Source organism: Balaenoptera musculus, chromosome 8 (assembly GCF_009873245.2).
Source record: "Balaenoptera musculus isolate JJ_BM4_2016_0621 chromosome 8, mBalMus1.pri.v3, whole genome shotgun sequence".
Lineage (NCBI taxonomy): Eukaryota > Metazoa > Chordata > Mammalia > Artiodactyla > Balaenopteridae > Balaenoptera > Balaenoptera musculus.
The window spans coordinates 29,751,023-29,763,923 of NC_045792.1; the positions used below are offsets into that span (position 1 = coordinate 29,751,023).

The window sequence follows — 12,901 nt, forward strand, 5'->3', positions numbered from 1 at the left end:
TTCCTTCATCTGGTACATAGCCCCCTGCCTTTTCATCTTGTCTACCTTTCTGTGAATGTGGTTTTTGTTCCTCAGGTTGCAGGATTGTAGTTCTTCTTGCTTCTGCTCTCTGCTCTCTGGTGGATGAGGCTATCTAAGAGGCTTGTGCAAGTTTCCTGATGGGAGGGACTATACATAATTTGTTAAATTCCTGGATATAAAGTTTCTAACATTATTATATGCAAACTCAACTAAGACACTCAAACATCAAAAGTTAAAAAGGATAATAAAAGTGGTAATATGAAACTGAATTAAATCATGAATATAGGAAGACAATACTATAGCTGTTCAAAGTGAAGTTTTTATTATAAAAGTTCCATTCATAAGAAAATGCTAAAGAGGCTTCTAAAATTAGTGACTATCTAAAAGCATAGATTAACTAAATTATCCTACTTAACAGAGAAGGGTAAGTCATGGAAAAAAAGGTACTTAAGAAAGGGAAAACTGAAGAATTGGAACCAAACTCCTGTATTCAGCTTCCGCTTGAAATGCCCTGAGCTGTGTATAATGAGCAGTCTGTTAAACAGTCTAGGTGTAGGTCAGTAAGTGCTAAACTACTCAAATTGCTTCTAGGCCTTTTAAAGCACCATAAAACAACGGTGTCCTATAATTTATACCTGTACTTTTTCTACTCAACAAAGCAATAATATCTACTGAAAGATATTTAAAAATCACTGTGCAAATATAATAGACAAAAAAAAAAAAAATTAAAACATATCTCAATGACCAGCTTGCAATTTCTGGGCAGGATCAGTTTCACCTGAGAAACAGAAAAACAATGGACCAAGAATCCATGTTGTACTAGGAAAATCAGTGACAGAAAAAATAGAGCAGGATTCTAATTTCCTATATGTGAACAGAACTTAGCCTGTGAAGACATTACAACAGTTTTCAAGTATACCTGCATGCATTCCTACTTCTTCAAATCCACGTGCCAACAGAGAGACATACCAAAACACAATTCTGTAACATCTTGCTGCTTAAAACCCAGCAACGACTCCTCAATGTCCACAAAATCAAACCTAAGATCCTTAATGTGACTCACATGACCTAATTCTGCCTGGCTCTTTATACTGTCTGGTGTCACTTCCTGCCTCACATGTTGTTCCCACATACATCTATTTCTCATAGTTTTTGTGATGACACACTTTCATCCCACTTCATTATCAATCTCCTTAGCTGCCTCCATCTATGCTTGAACTCTAAACTTCAGAAAGCTCAAACCTGGTCCTATAACCTCTACAGTTTGTTATCAACCAGATGATCTAGTTCAATCCTGTGGCTTTAAACATCATGAATCTTAAGATGACTTCCAAATTTATATCTCTAGTCTTCACCTTTACTCTAAATTCCATACTCCTCATTCTACCTGACATCTCAATCCCCACCACTTCCAATCTCCAAACAACTCCCCTCTCTAGTCATCCTCATCTCAGTAAATGTTACCATTAGCTTCCCAGCTGCCCAAGCCCAAAACCTAGGAGACATGTTTATTGCTTTTTCTCTAAGCTCCGTCTACTTCTAATACATCAGAAGACCTTGGTGCTAACTCTAAAGTGCATCATCAATTTCTCCGGTTCTCTCCACCTCCTCTGCTACTCCATGGTACAAGCTTCCATCATCTCTTGTATACCAGTTGCAATATCATACTAACTGGACTCTTTGCTACTGTTGTCTCCCTCCAATCCATTCTTTACAGAGCAGCCAGAGTAATCACTTCAAAATGTAAACCAGACCATATCCCTTCTCTGCTTAAATCCCTGTAAGGACTTTCTATTACTTTCAGAAAAAAACCCCAAAATCCTTATGATTGTTTAAAAGTACCTTCATAATCTGGCCCTTGCCTACCCCTCCAATTTCACCTCAAACCATTTTTTCCTTGAATAATATGGCTTTCTTGATAACTAAGTTTCTTGACAATATTTTCACCTATCTTCCTTAGGCATACCAAACTCCTTCTCTACCTTAAGATCTTTGTATTTGTTGTTCTATCTCCCCCTAAATCTCGGAATGGTTGCCTCCTTAAGTTTTTCAGGTCTCAGTGCAGATAGATGTCATCTATCTGATAAGGTATCCACGAATGCCCACTCTAAGAAACACGCCCCAGTTTATCATGCACTGCTCTAGCTCCTCTTGCTCCTCTCTTTCTCTCTGTCTCTGTCTCTGTCTCTCCCTCTCTCTCTCTCTGACACACACACACACACACACACGAATGCAAATTTCATGAGAATAGAGCATGTTCATAGCTGTAGCCACAACTCCTAGCACAATGCCTAGAATATATCAGGTGATCTATAAGTATCTGTCAAATAAATAAATGAATGAACGTCTCTGCTAAATCAAGCTAACTGCCACAGCTCATAATGCTATTCCTTCTTTAGTTATTTCCTTCTACTAGACAAGTACATTATTTTATTTGCCTTTAAATCCTCTTTATACATTTAAGCCTTCCATATAAAAGTTTACAATTCCTTCCACCATGAAGGTATATTATTTCACTTACCTCTAATCTATCTAATAATTTTAAGCCTATCACATAATAGGAACATATAAAACTTTGTATTCTATTTTGAATTATTTCTCCTCCTTCTTCTAAACATAACTAAGATCATCTATAATATGTTCTATAAAATTTTGACTTGCTTATTCTAGGCTCTAGCCTTCTAGATACTGTTTTTATGAATCCTTCACCACTTCTTTTATCTTTGTCTCTAATTATGAGCTCCTCCATCATATGTGAGAGTGTGTGTGTGTGTGTGTGTGTGTGTGTGTGTGTGTGTTCCTAATTCAGCTCTAACTTCATACTTCAGCATCTTAAAAGCACAACCCTGGAAGTAACAGCATGAATTATTTAAGTTTAGTTTTATTCTAATAAGCCACATCATAAAAGAGAGCACAAATACTTCTGAAAATAATAATAAGCATTATTGTTACTGTTTCATTACACCAACATAACATCAAGAGTCCAATCATGAACTGATCAATTGGACTAGATTTTATAGACTTCCTTATAATATTGCAATTATATGATATTTCTAAATAGTCACATAAAATTACCTAATTTAATCATCCCCAGTACAGTAAAAGAATAAATTACTTTGTGATTCTCACCTCTGGCTTCCGTTCTTGTAGCTTACTATATTGTAAATTTGCATTACCTATCTCTTCCACAGACTGGGGCATAACTGTTAAGACTGCCATAGCTTCAGTAACGAATGTATCAATTTCATGTAAATGAGCTGAAATAGGTAACATTGAAATATAAAAAAGTTATTATTAACACCAAAAATATTTAATTACATAATTTCTAAACCAAGGAATGTTAGAAGTAATCACTATATGAAATACATTAAATCCTAAGTAGCCATTTGCTTTCATAAAGCAAAATTCAAAATGTAGAATAAGCAAAGAAATTTCTTCTCATGAAACTGTAATTGTTTTACATGACACTTAAAATTTTTGAGAAGAAATTTAAAATGTACTCACTCTTAGTAAATTTTACTGAAAATTGGTAACTTTTTCAGTCTTTTAAATAATATGCTAAAACACCACAGCTTAAAGGAAAAAAGAAACACTGATATTTTGGAAAATAGTACAGGCATACCTCATTTTATTGTGCTTCACTTTATTGTGCTTTGCAGATATTGCAGTTTTTACAAATTGAAGGTCTGTGGCAACTCTGCATGGAGCAAGTTTATCAGTGCCATTTTTCCAACAGCATTTGCTTGCTTCATGCCTCTGTGTCACGTCTTGGTAATTGTCCCAATATTTCAAACTTTTCCATTATTAATTACATTTGTTATGGTGATCTGTGATCAGTGATCTTTGATGTTACTATTGTAATTGTTTTGGGGCACCATGAACCACACCCACGTAAGACAGTGAACTTAACTGACAAATGTCGTATATATTCTGACTGTTTCACCTCTCTATTCCCTGAGACACAAAAATATTGAAATTGGGCCAATTAATAAGGCTACAATGGCCCCTGAGTATTCAAGTGAAAGAAAGAGTGCTCTCACTTTAAACCAAAAGCTAGAAATGATTAAGCTTAGTGAGGAAGGCATGTCTAACGACGAGACAGGCCAAAAACTAGGCCTCTTGCACCAAACAGTTAGCCAAGGAAAAGTTCTTAAGGGAAATTAAATATGCTGTACTCCAGTGAACACAAATGATAAGAAAGCAAAACAGGATTACTGTTTATATGGAGCAAGTTTTAGTGATCTGGATAGAAGATCAAACCAGCTACAAGAGCCCCTTAAGCCACAGCATAATCCAGAGCAAGGCCCCAACTGTCTTCAATTATATAAAGACTGAGAGAGGTGAGGAAGCTGCAGAAGAAAATTTGAAGCTAACAGAGGTTGGTTCATGAGATTTAAAGAAAGAAGCAATCTCCACAACATAAAAAGTACAAGATAAAGCAGCATGTGTTGATACACGAGCTGCAGCAAGTTATCCAGATGATCTAGCTAAGACAGTTAACGAAAGCTGCTCCACTAAACAACAGATTTTCAATGGAGATGAAGAAGCCTTCTATTAGAAGAAGATACCATCGAGGACTTTCACAGCTAGAGAGAAGTCAATGCCTGGATTCAAAGATTCAAAAGACAGGCTGACTCTCTTGTTAGAGGCTAATGCAGCTGGTAACTTTAAGTTGATTCCAATGCTCATTTGCCATTCAAAAAATCATAGCACCTTTATTTTGAATCTATTTTCCCTCTGCTCCAGAAATGGAACAACAAAGCCTGATGACAGCACATCTGTTTACAATATGGTTTACTGAATATTTTAAGCTCACTGCTGAGAGCTACTGCTCAGAAAAAAAAGATTCCTTTCAAAATACAACTGCTCATTGACAATGCACCTGGTCACCCAAGTGCTCTGATGGAGATGTACAAGATTCATGTTGTTTTCATGCCTGCTAACACAACATCCATTCTGCCGCTCATGGATCAATAAGTAATTTCAACATTCAAGTCTTATTATTTAAGAAATACATTTCATAAGGCTATAGCTGCAACAGAGAGTGATTTCTCTGATGCATCCGGGCAGAATAAATTGAAAATCTTCTGAAAGGGATTCACCATTCCAGATGCCATTAAGAGCATTCGTGATTCATGGAAAGAGGTCAAAATATCAATGTTAACAGGAGTTTGGAAGAAGTTGATTCCAACCCTCATGGATGACTTTGAGGGATTCAAGACTTCAGTGGAGGAAGTAACTAAAGATAAGATAAAAATAGCAAGAGAACTAGAATTAGAGGTGGAGCTTAAAGATGTGAATGAATTCCTGCAATCTCATGATAAAACTTTCACAAATGAGGAGTTGCTTCTTATGGATAAGCAAAGAAAGTGGTTACTTGTAATTTTGAGAATCTAGTCCTGGTGAAGATGCTGTGAAGATTGTTGAAATGACAACAAAGGATTTAGAATATTGAATAAACTTAGTTAATGAAGCAGCAGCAGGGTTTGAGGAGGCTGACTCCAATTCTGAAAGAAGTATTACTGTGGGTAAAATGCTATCAAACAGCATTGCACGCTACAGAGAAAGGAAGAGTCAATCGATGCAGCACACTCCAGTGTTGTCTTATTTTAAGAAACTGCCACGGCCACCCCACCCTTCAGCAACCACCACCCTGATCAGTCAGCAGCCATCAACATCAAGGCAAGACCCTCCACCAGCAAAAAGATTATGACTCACTGAAGGCTCAGGTGATGGTTAGCATTTTTTAGCAATAAAGCATTTTTTAACTAAGGTATGTAAATTGTTTATTCAGACATAATGCTTACTGCACACTTAACAGACTACAGTATATGTAAACATAACTTTTATATGCACTGGGAGACCAAAAAATTCCCATGGCTCTCTTTATCACAATATTCTTTATTGCAGTGGTCTGGAACTAAACCCACAATATCTCCAAGTTATGCCTGTAGTCATTTGAAGAGATAAGGATAAATACATTATACCAGAATTACCTCCTTTCTCAGTAGCATATGCAACAAACTGATACTAGCTCACACTGCAAATAATAAAAAATGCCTTCAATTTTTAGACCTCTCAGGAGTTGAATATGGAGTTTCCTACTTTATTAAAATTACTTTAAGCACATTTTATTTCATATTACTTTCTAGATTATCTTTTATTTTAATCATCATTGAGATTCATATTTCATAACTATAAAAATGTAAAAGTGTCTTTACCTTGAATGGACTTCTTCAAAGAAAGAACAAGCACGTCAAATAACTTCTGGATGAGATCATCAATCACAGTCTTCACAGGGTTACAATTAATATTTAAACAATCTACCTTGACAGTACTGAAAAATGCCAAAGGACATATTTTGACATGAAAAAGACTAATTACAGGAAAAGAGTCTCATTATAATATGATTTTGTGTAATACATTTTACAATATCACCCAAACATATTATTGTGATCTTTAAGCACATTTAGATTTCATTTAGCAAAAATGCCTTACACATACTAATATGAAGTTTTTCATTAAACAATGACTTTGTTATAATACTACAGTTTTTAATAATCCAATGTATCAGTTTAAAAAAAAAGCAGCACATTATGAATTACTAAAGTATCAACATGAATATATTTAAATTTTTACATGCTTTACTTGTCACAGTATGTAACGTACTTATTTAAAGATTTATAAAATAAATTATTATCCTGTAGTCAAAGTACAAGCAATAATGATAGGGAAAATAAAACAAACATAGAAAGTGAATATAGATTATGAAGACACTAAAGCAATAAAACATACCATTTTATACCTATCTAATTCACAAAAATGCAATGAATTGTTAATTCATATCTTCAATCGTGGGCAAATAGAGAACTCTCAGAACTGTTGGTCAGAGTATAAAATAATACAACTTTTGCAAGGGCAATTTACTTATATCAAATAATTTTAAAATAGATATATTCTTTTATCTTAGTAACTTCACTTTTAGAATTTATCCTAAGGAGATTTTCAGGGCAGACTCCAAGATTTACATACAGGTATCTTCTTCAAAGTATTAATTATAATAGTGAAAAAATAGAAGTAAACTAAATACCAGAATGGCTAAATAAATTATTATATATCTATACAATTTAAAATCATTATTTTTGAGGACCAGATAATGACATGGTGAAATACTAATGATTAGTGTTAAATAAAAATAGCAGGATACAGTATGATCCAAATTTTGTAAGCAGATGTACTAATATGTCCAAAACATCAAATATTAACAGCAATTGTCATTATGCCTTTTTATATTTTAAAAAATTTATAAAACAAATGTACTATTTTAATAATCAGAAAAAAGGCATATATTTTTAAGAACATTAATTCTTTGCATGGTACTCTGAATACAAATTATAATGTTCTAAACAAACAAAAGTTGAACCAGACTCATTCATCTGAGTAAACCTCATATTTATCTTAAATTATATCAAGTAAAAACAAAGTCTGGAAATTTTGGTCAAAAAAATTATTTAGAAAGACCCTTTTTAAAACATAGAACCAGGTGATATTCTTAGAAAGCAAGTTATAAGTGTTAAATACAGTTTCATTATAAAAATACAATTTTCTCTTAAAGTTTTATTTATTTATTCTCAATCACCCACTAACTGGAGAGGTTTAAACTCCAGTTCTTAACCACCAAAACCTAAGAGTCAATTTGTCTTATACATGAAGTTATTTGATTTTTGAAATCCTGACACAAAATGTCTAAATTTCTAACATTTGATATATGAAAATAGATGATTTTGGTAAACCTAAAAAAATTATACCATATTTTACTAATGAATTAATACATAAAGTGATATGATTACAGCAGAGTTGTACACACTGAATCTTGTGGACAAGACTAATGTTCACCTTTCAATTGAAAATATTTTTAATGTGCAATTGAGGCTTCATTCAGCCATAGATAGAATGGGATGGACATAGATGGCCTACCCCAAAAGTATATCCTTACTACAGTATCTGAAATACATCATCAGAATATGGCTTTTCTAATCTTACAGCATATTTCCCAAAAGTACCCATAAAATAATTATCTGTGTGTATATATATGTGTGTATTAGCTTAGATGAATACATGTTAACTTATAAGCAAGAAACAGAAAAATGAAATATGGCATGTAGGACAGGCATTCTTTTTGTTTTGTTTAGCTTTGACAGTGAAGTATAAATAGAAACCCCATTTATAGAAAAGGACAAACAAATAGCAGTAGCAGCAGTAGAGGTCTTGGGCAGTCAGGTGACAGCATAAAGTCAAACAAAAATGGGCTCAAAGAGAGTATCCAACAGAGAAATCTCATGTTCAAACATTACAAAAACACTGTCTTTTCCTTACTTCAAAGTAACATTAATGGCACTATTATTATCTTAGTCATCCAAGTTCAAACCTTCAAGTCATTCGTCTCTTCTCTATTCCTCATCCCTCATCTTCCTTCAAAAGTAAGACCCCTTAATACCTCATAATATTTCCTCCTCCACATTTTGAATACCAACAACTTGAATCAATTAATTATTACTGGGCTTCTGGATGAAGACAGACGAACCTCTCTTCCTCCAGGATCTCTTGATTCCACCATACAACTCATTATTTCCAGATTAACATTCTTAATGTATAGCTTTGGTACTAACACCCTTCTGTTTAGAAACCTTCAACAACTGATCATTCTAACACGAATAACATCCAAATTCCCTGTTTTAGAATGTAAGACTCTCCCAAATCTGTACTTTATCTACCCCTTTCCAGAAATATCTCCTCTAGTCCCTAATAAAACATTAACTCTAATCAAATTCTCAATTAACCAACTTCTGTTTTCAGTACATAAATCCCTTTCCTGAGAGACTCTGCTTTAACCTCCAATTCTCATTTCTACCCATCAAAATCCTAGTTCAAGTATTTCTATCTTAATGAAGCTTTCCCCTATTTTGCCACAAATGGATGGGATGTCATCATCCTGTAAATCTCTATAGCCTTTAGTCCAGTCTCTAATATGGAATATAGACTATTCTATCTAGTATTAATAACAATTAATAACAACTAGCATTTATTGAGAACTTAACCTATACCATTAATTTATATGCAAATTACTCATTTAATCCTCAAAACACTGAGATAAATAATATAGTTGTAATTACTTTAAAGCTGAGGAAATGGAGGTTCACAGGGTCGAAATGACTGTCAAACTCATGCAGCTAGTAAGAGCCATCTACCTCCAGAACCCACTCTCTCAACGCCTGCGTGTACTTGACTTAATCATCAAACATACTTGTCTTACTGCACTACGAGAGAGCAAGCAACTTCATCTCAGGAACTCTGTCTTCATCTTTCTACTCCCACAGGACAAGGTTTTGCATATTGTAAATGAGCACCAAATAGTTATTGAAAGAAAGAACAAATGGATTAATAAAAGTGATATTATACTTTATAGGTAATATATATACAATTAAACAAGGCCCTTCCTTCCCAGGGCTTATTGCATAGAATGGTTCCAGTGATATGAATTTCAGAGAGTGAGGGGGATGTTCTGGGTTATGAAATGCCCCTCAGAAGGTCTCCTCCACATTTAGGGCAATACCCAGATGCAGCACTATTTTGTGTGCCTCCCAGGGCATTTTGAAAGGGGGCAGAGCCATACAAAATTGGAGTCAAATGTCCTCCAGTATGCTCTCAGTAGTAGATTCTTACCATTCTTAGACTGTGCCCATGCACATCAAATATTAGATCCTCACACCAGATCTGGAGAGAAGCCTCTTCCCCCAGTCTGTCCTATCCAACTAGGTCTCAGCCAGCCAAACCTCTAGAAGAGGTTTTCTTAGTCTCAGCAATTCTCTACTCAGATGATTCTCAAGTGTCATAGCTGAGCTCTAGAGGAGGTAAGACCGATGACTGGACTTCAGTACCACTAAGTGAAGAGTACCCATACTATCCCATGGCAAGAACTGCTATGATACATAAGTACTACTTTAACTTCTGTATTATACCTTGGAAGTCGTTCTACTTCTTTCCCTTTTATTTTCAGTGCTTTAAAATTTTTCTCCCAATCATGTACTGTAGAAAGATGCTTTTCCACTAGAGCTTCCATATCAACTTGCCCAATTACAATCCATTCCTGTATAAATGGAAAACATATTATTAAAAAAATAGAATAAGTTAACATTTAAAAGATTAGAGTCCAACTATTAAAAACAATAAAAAGGGGCAAATGTGAGGTTTCAAGTAAATTTCAGTTTAAGTATGTAAATGTAATCATTATCACATAGCCTAAAGAATGAACAGGAAAAGAAAACAATACATAAAAATATACTGATCATAAAACTTTTTTGAAGAGACTGCAAAAAACTTTTCTTTAGATTCTCTTCTCAAGTTTGACGTGTCAAAGACAGAATCACTTCTGCAAAGCCAAGAGCTACTATAGGCAACAAATTCGAAAGTATCCAGATTCAATTAATTCCAGAAAAATAAAACAGAAGAAGCACTGCAGCGGCAGTTAAGAAACTGGATGAATTCTCAGTCATATGCCTCAGGATCAATCAAATGAGCAATAAATGCAATAGGGGTTTATCTCTGGAGAGTTAATATGATGCACCTTAACAAAAGTAAGAAATTAAATCATCTCAATTTCATTAACGTTGAGGGCTTCCCTTCATGGATTGCTCTCAATCCAAAGAATAAAGAAAAGGATATATTTTCCTGAAAGGAATTAAAAATGACACAACAGAGTCACGTCAAATTACAAGTTGATACAACATTCAAAAAAAGAAAAGAAACTAGTTTCTCAATCTTCAAATAGAGAGAAAATAATTTAGGATAACGTTTTTCTCATCTATAGCATAAATCTAGATTGTATAAGAATTCTAAACTTTGGCTCTCTGGTTTGCATATTTTTACTTTATGCCACACAAGATAATTTGTTGATTGGTACATTTAATACTAATTCAATTAATCAGATGAATATTACAATAGAAGGACAGAAAATTACATGTTCTATACCTTATGTTGATGTAAAACAGCTGACAATCTCCTAAATAGATCTTCTGCTTTGCTGAAAATAGTCAGAAATCCACTTGCATTTCTATCAATCATAATAGAAAAAATAGATTCATCTCCTGCGTCACCCACTCCCTTAAACTGATTAGGAATGCCGATGAATCTCTTCATTTCTCTATAATATTTAGCTCGAATTTCTTCAAAAGGAGGCTTGAATTGTAATCGTCCTTGTCTGAAAGCAAATAAATAACTTTAACATATAAATTACTGGAAAATTATAGATTGAAAATTAAATTGGGTTTTAAAAATCTTACTTGTATGTTAAGTCTATATTTATTTCTGGCAGATTCTCATTAAGTGCTTCTAAGCCCATCTGATACTGATGTTCCAGAGCTTTGTACAGTTGATGATTCCAGTGCTGTTTCCACGCATGCATGTCACTTGCTTGGAATCCCTAATGTGTTATATTCACATTTTTTATTTAATAATTAGGTGGTAGAATGGGTTTTCATTTAATGCTTTCATATCACATTTGGTAAAATTATAAACAAAAAAACCCTCATCTTAAATATCTTACAACATGTAATTCCTTAATTGCTACTTGCATATATAAAGTCAAATATGAAAATCTCTAATCTTCATGCTTATAAATAGTACACAAAAAGATCAGAAAAATTTTAAAAATCAAGTTAATAGTAAATGCATTTTACATATGGACTTTATGATCCTATTAAAACAATAACAACAACAGGAACAATAGTTTATTTTGTAAATTTCTTAGTCCTTTTTCAAAAATTCCCATCAAGTATAACTCTTCTATTCCCTTCACTCCCTAAATAATCCATTGCACATTTAAAAACATGACAAATTTAAAATACAAGAATGCACAGTATAGTTTACATACTTTTTTGCTTCCACATAACCATAAACATATCAATTCTAATACTTTAATTTTTATTTTTTTCTTAAAGTTCTAAGACCTGAAAAATATATGTAAATGTTTAAGATACTTACCTCATATTCCACTAAGATCCCTTTACCACCTACTAGGTAGACTCTGTGCTAACTACTTTTGTACAGATCATCTCATATCAAAATGCATGTGGAACTGACATTTTACCCAAAAAGAAGAAAAAATTCTGAAACAGAGTTATTTCAATCATTAGGTTTCTGCCTAAACTTAACTTTGTCACAACAGACGTAACAATCACCTAAAAGAAAACTAACAAATGATAGATATTTAAGCACCGCATCAGAGAAACTATTTACAAAGTCTAAATTGAGGGATCTGGCATTCCGTAAGACAAACAGAAACATATTTTTAAATGTAAATGCATTGCTAATTTATGGTCTTTATATATAATTCAGTCAAATTCTAAATTTATGAGGAATTCATTAGTAAAGATTTACAGATAACCTTTATGAACTTTTCATCAATTCATATATTCACATTCTGAAAAGGTCATATTTCAAAGTGTAGACACAAAGTAAAACACACTTTACCTGTGCTTCTACACTTGCTAAGCCAGTCCTTAATTCTTGTAATCCATCTTTCCACCGCTGTTGCTGCCGAAGCAAATCAATGTTCATAAGAACTACCACCTATTAAAAATTAGAACATAATAATTTCAGTAGAAAATCTTGACAGGCACCACCTTACCCAAGTGATAAAGGTTAACTCAACCTATAATAAGACATATCAATACCTAATCAATGTACTGAGAAAGGCAAAATATCACTTCTGTGGTATTCCTACCAAAATTGTATAATCTCAATCTAAAATGAGAAAGCATCATACAAAACCAAATCAAGAGACATTACAAAATAACTGACCAGTACTCATCGAAAGTATCAA

The 12,901-nt window shown here is 33.6% G+C and overlaps 1 protein-coding gene across 2 annotated transcripts in view; it reads right to left on the reverse strand.

Moving 5' to 3' along the window:
• DYNC2H1 (dynein cytoplasmic 2 heavy chain 1) overlaps window positions 1–12,901 on the reverse strand; it is a 368,911-nt gene that overhangs the window by 322,909 nt on the left and 33,101 nt on the right. For both annotated transcript variants that reach the window (XM_036860514.1, XM_036860513.1), the window contains exons 15-20: window positions 12,550–12,648; window positions 11,361–11,500; window positions 11,050–11,278; window positions 10,041–10,168; window positions 6,243–6,358; window positions 3,151–3,278 (exon numbers count right to left, since the gene is read on the reverse strand). In XM_036860514.1, the coding sequence (XP_036716409.1) occupies window positions 3,151–3,278; window positions 6,243–6,358; window positions 10,041–10,168; window positions 11,050–11,278; window positions 11,361–11,500; window positions 12,550–12,648 (840 nt within the window). The remainder of the gene's footprint in view (window positions 1–3,150; window positions 3,279–6,242; window positions 6,359–10,040; window positions 10,169–11,049; window positions 11,279–11,360; window positions 11,501–12,549; window positions 12,649–12,901) is intronic.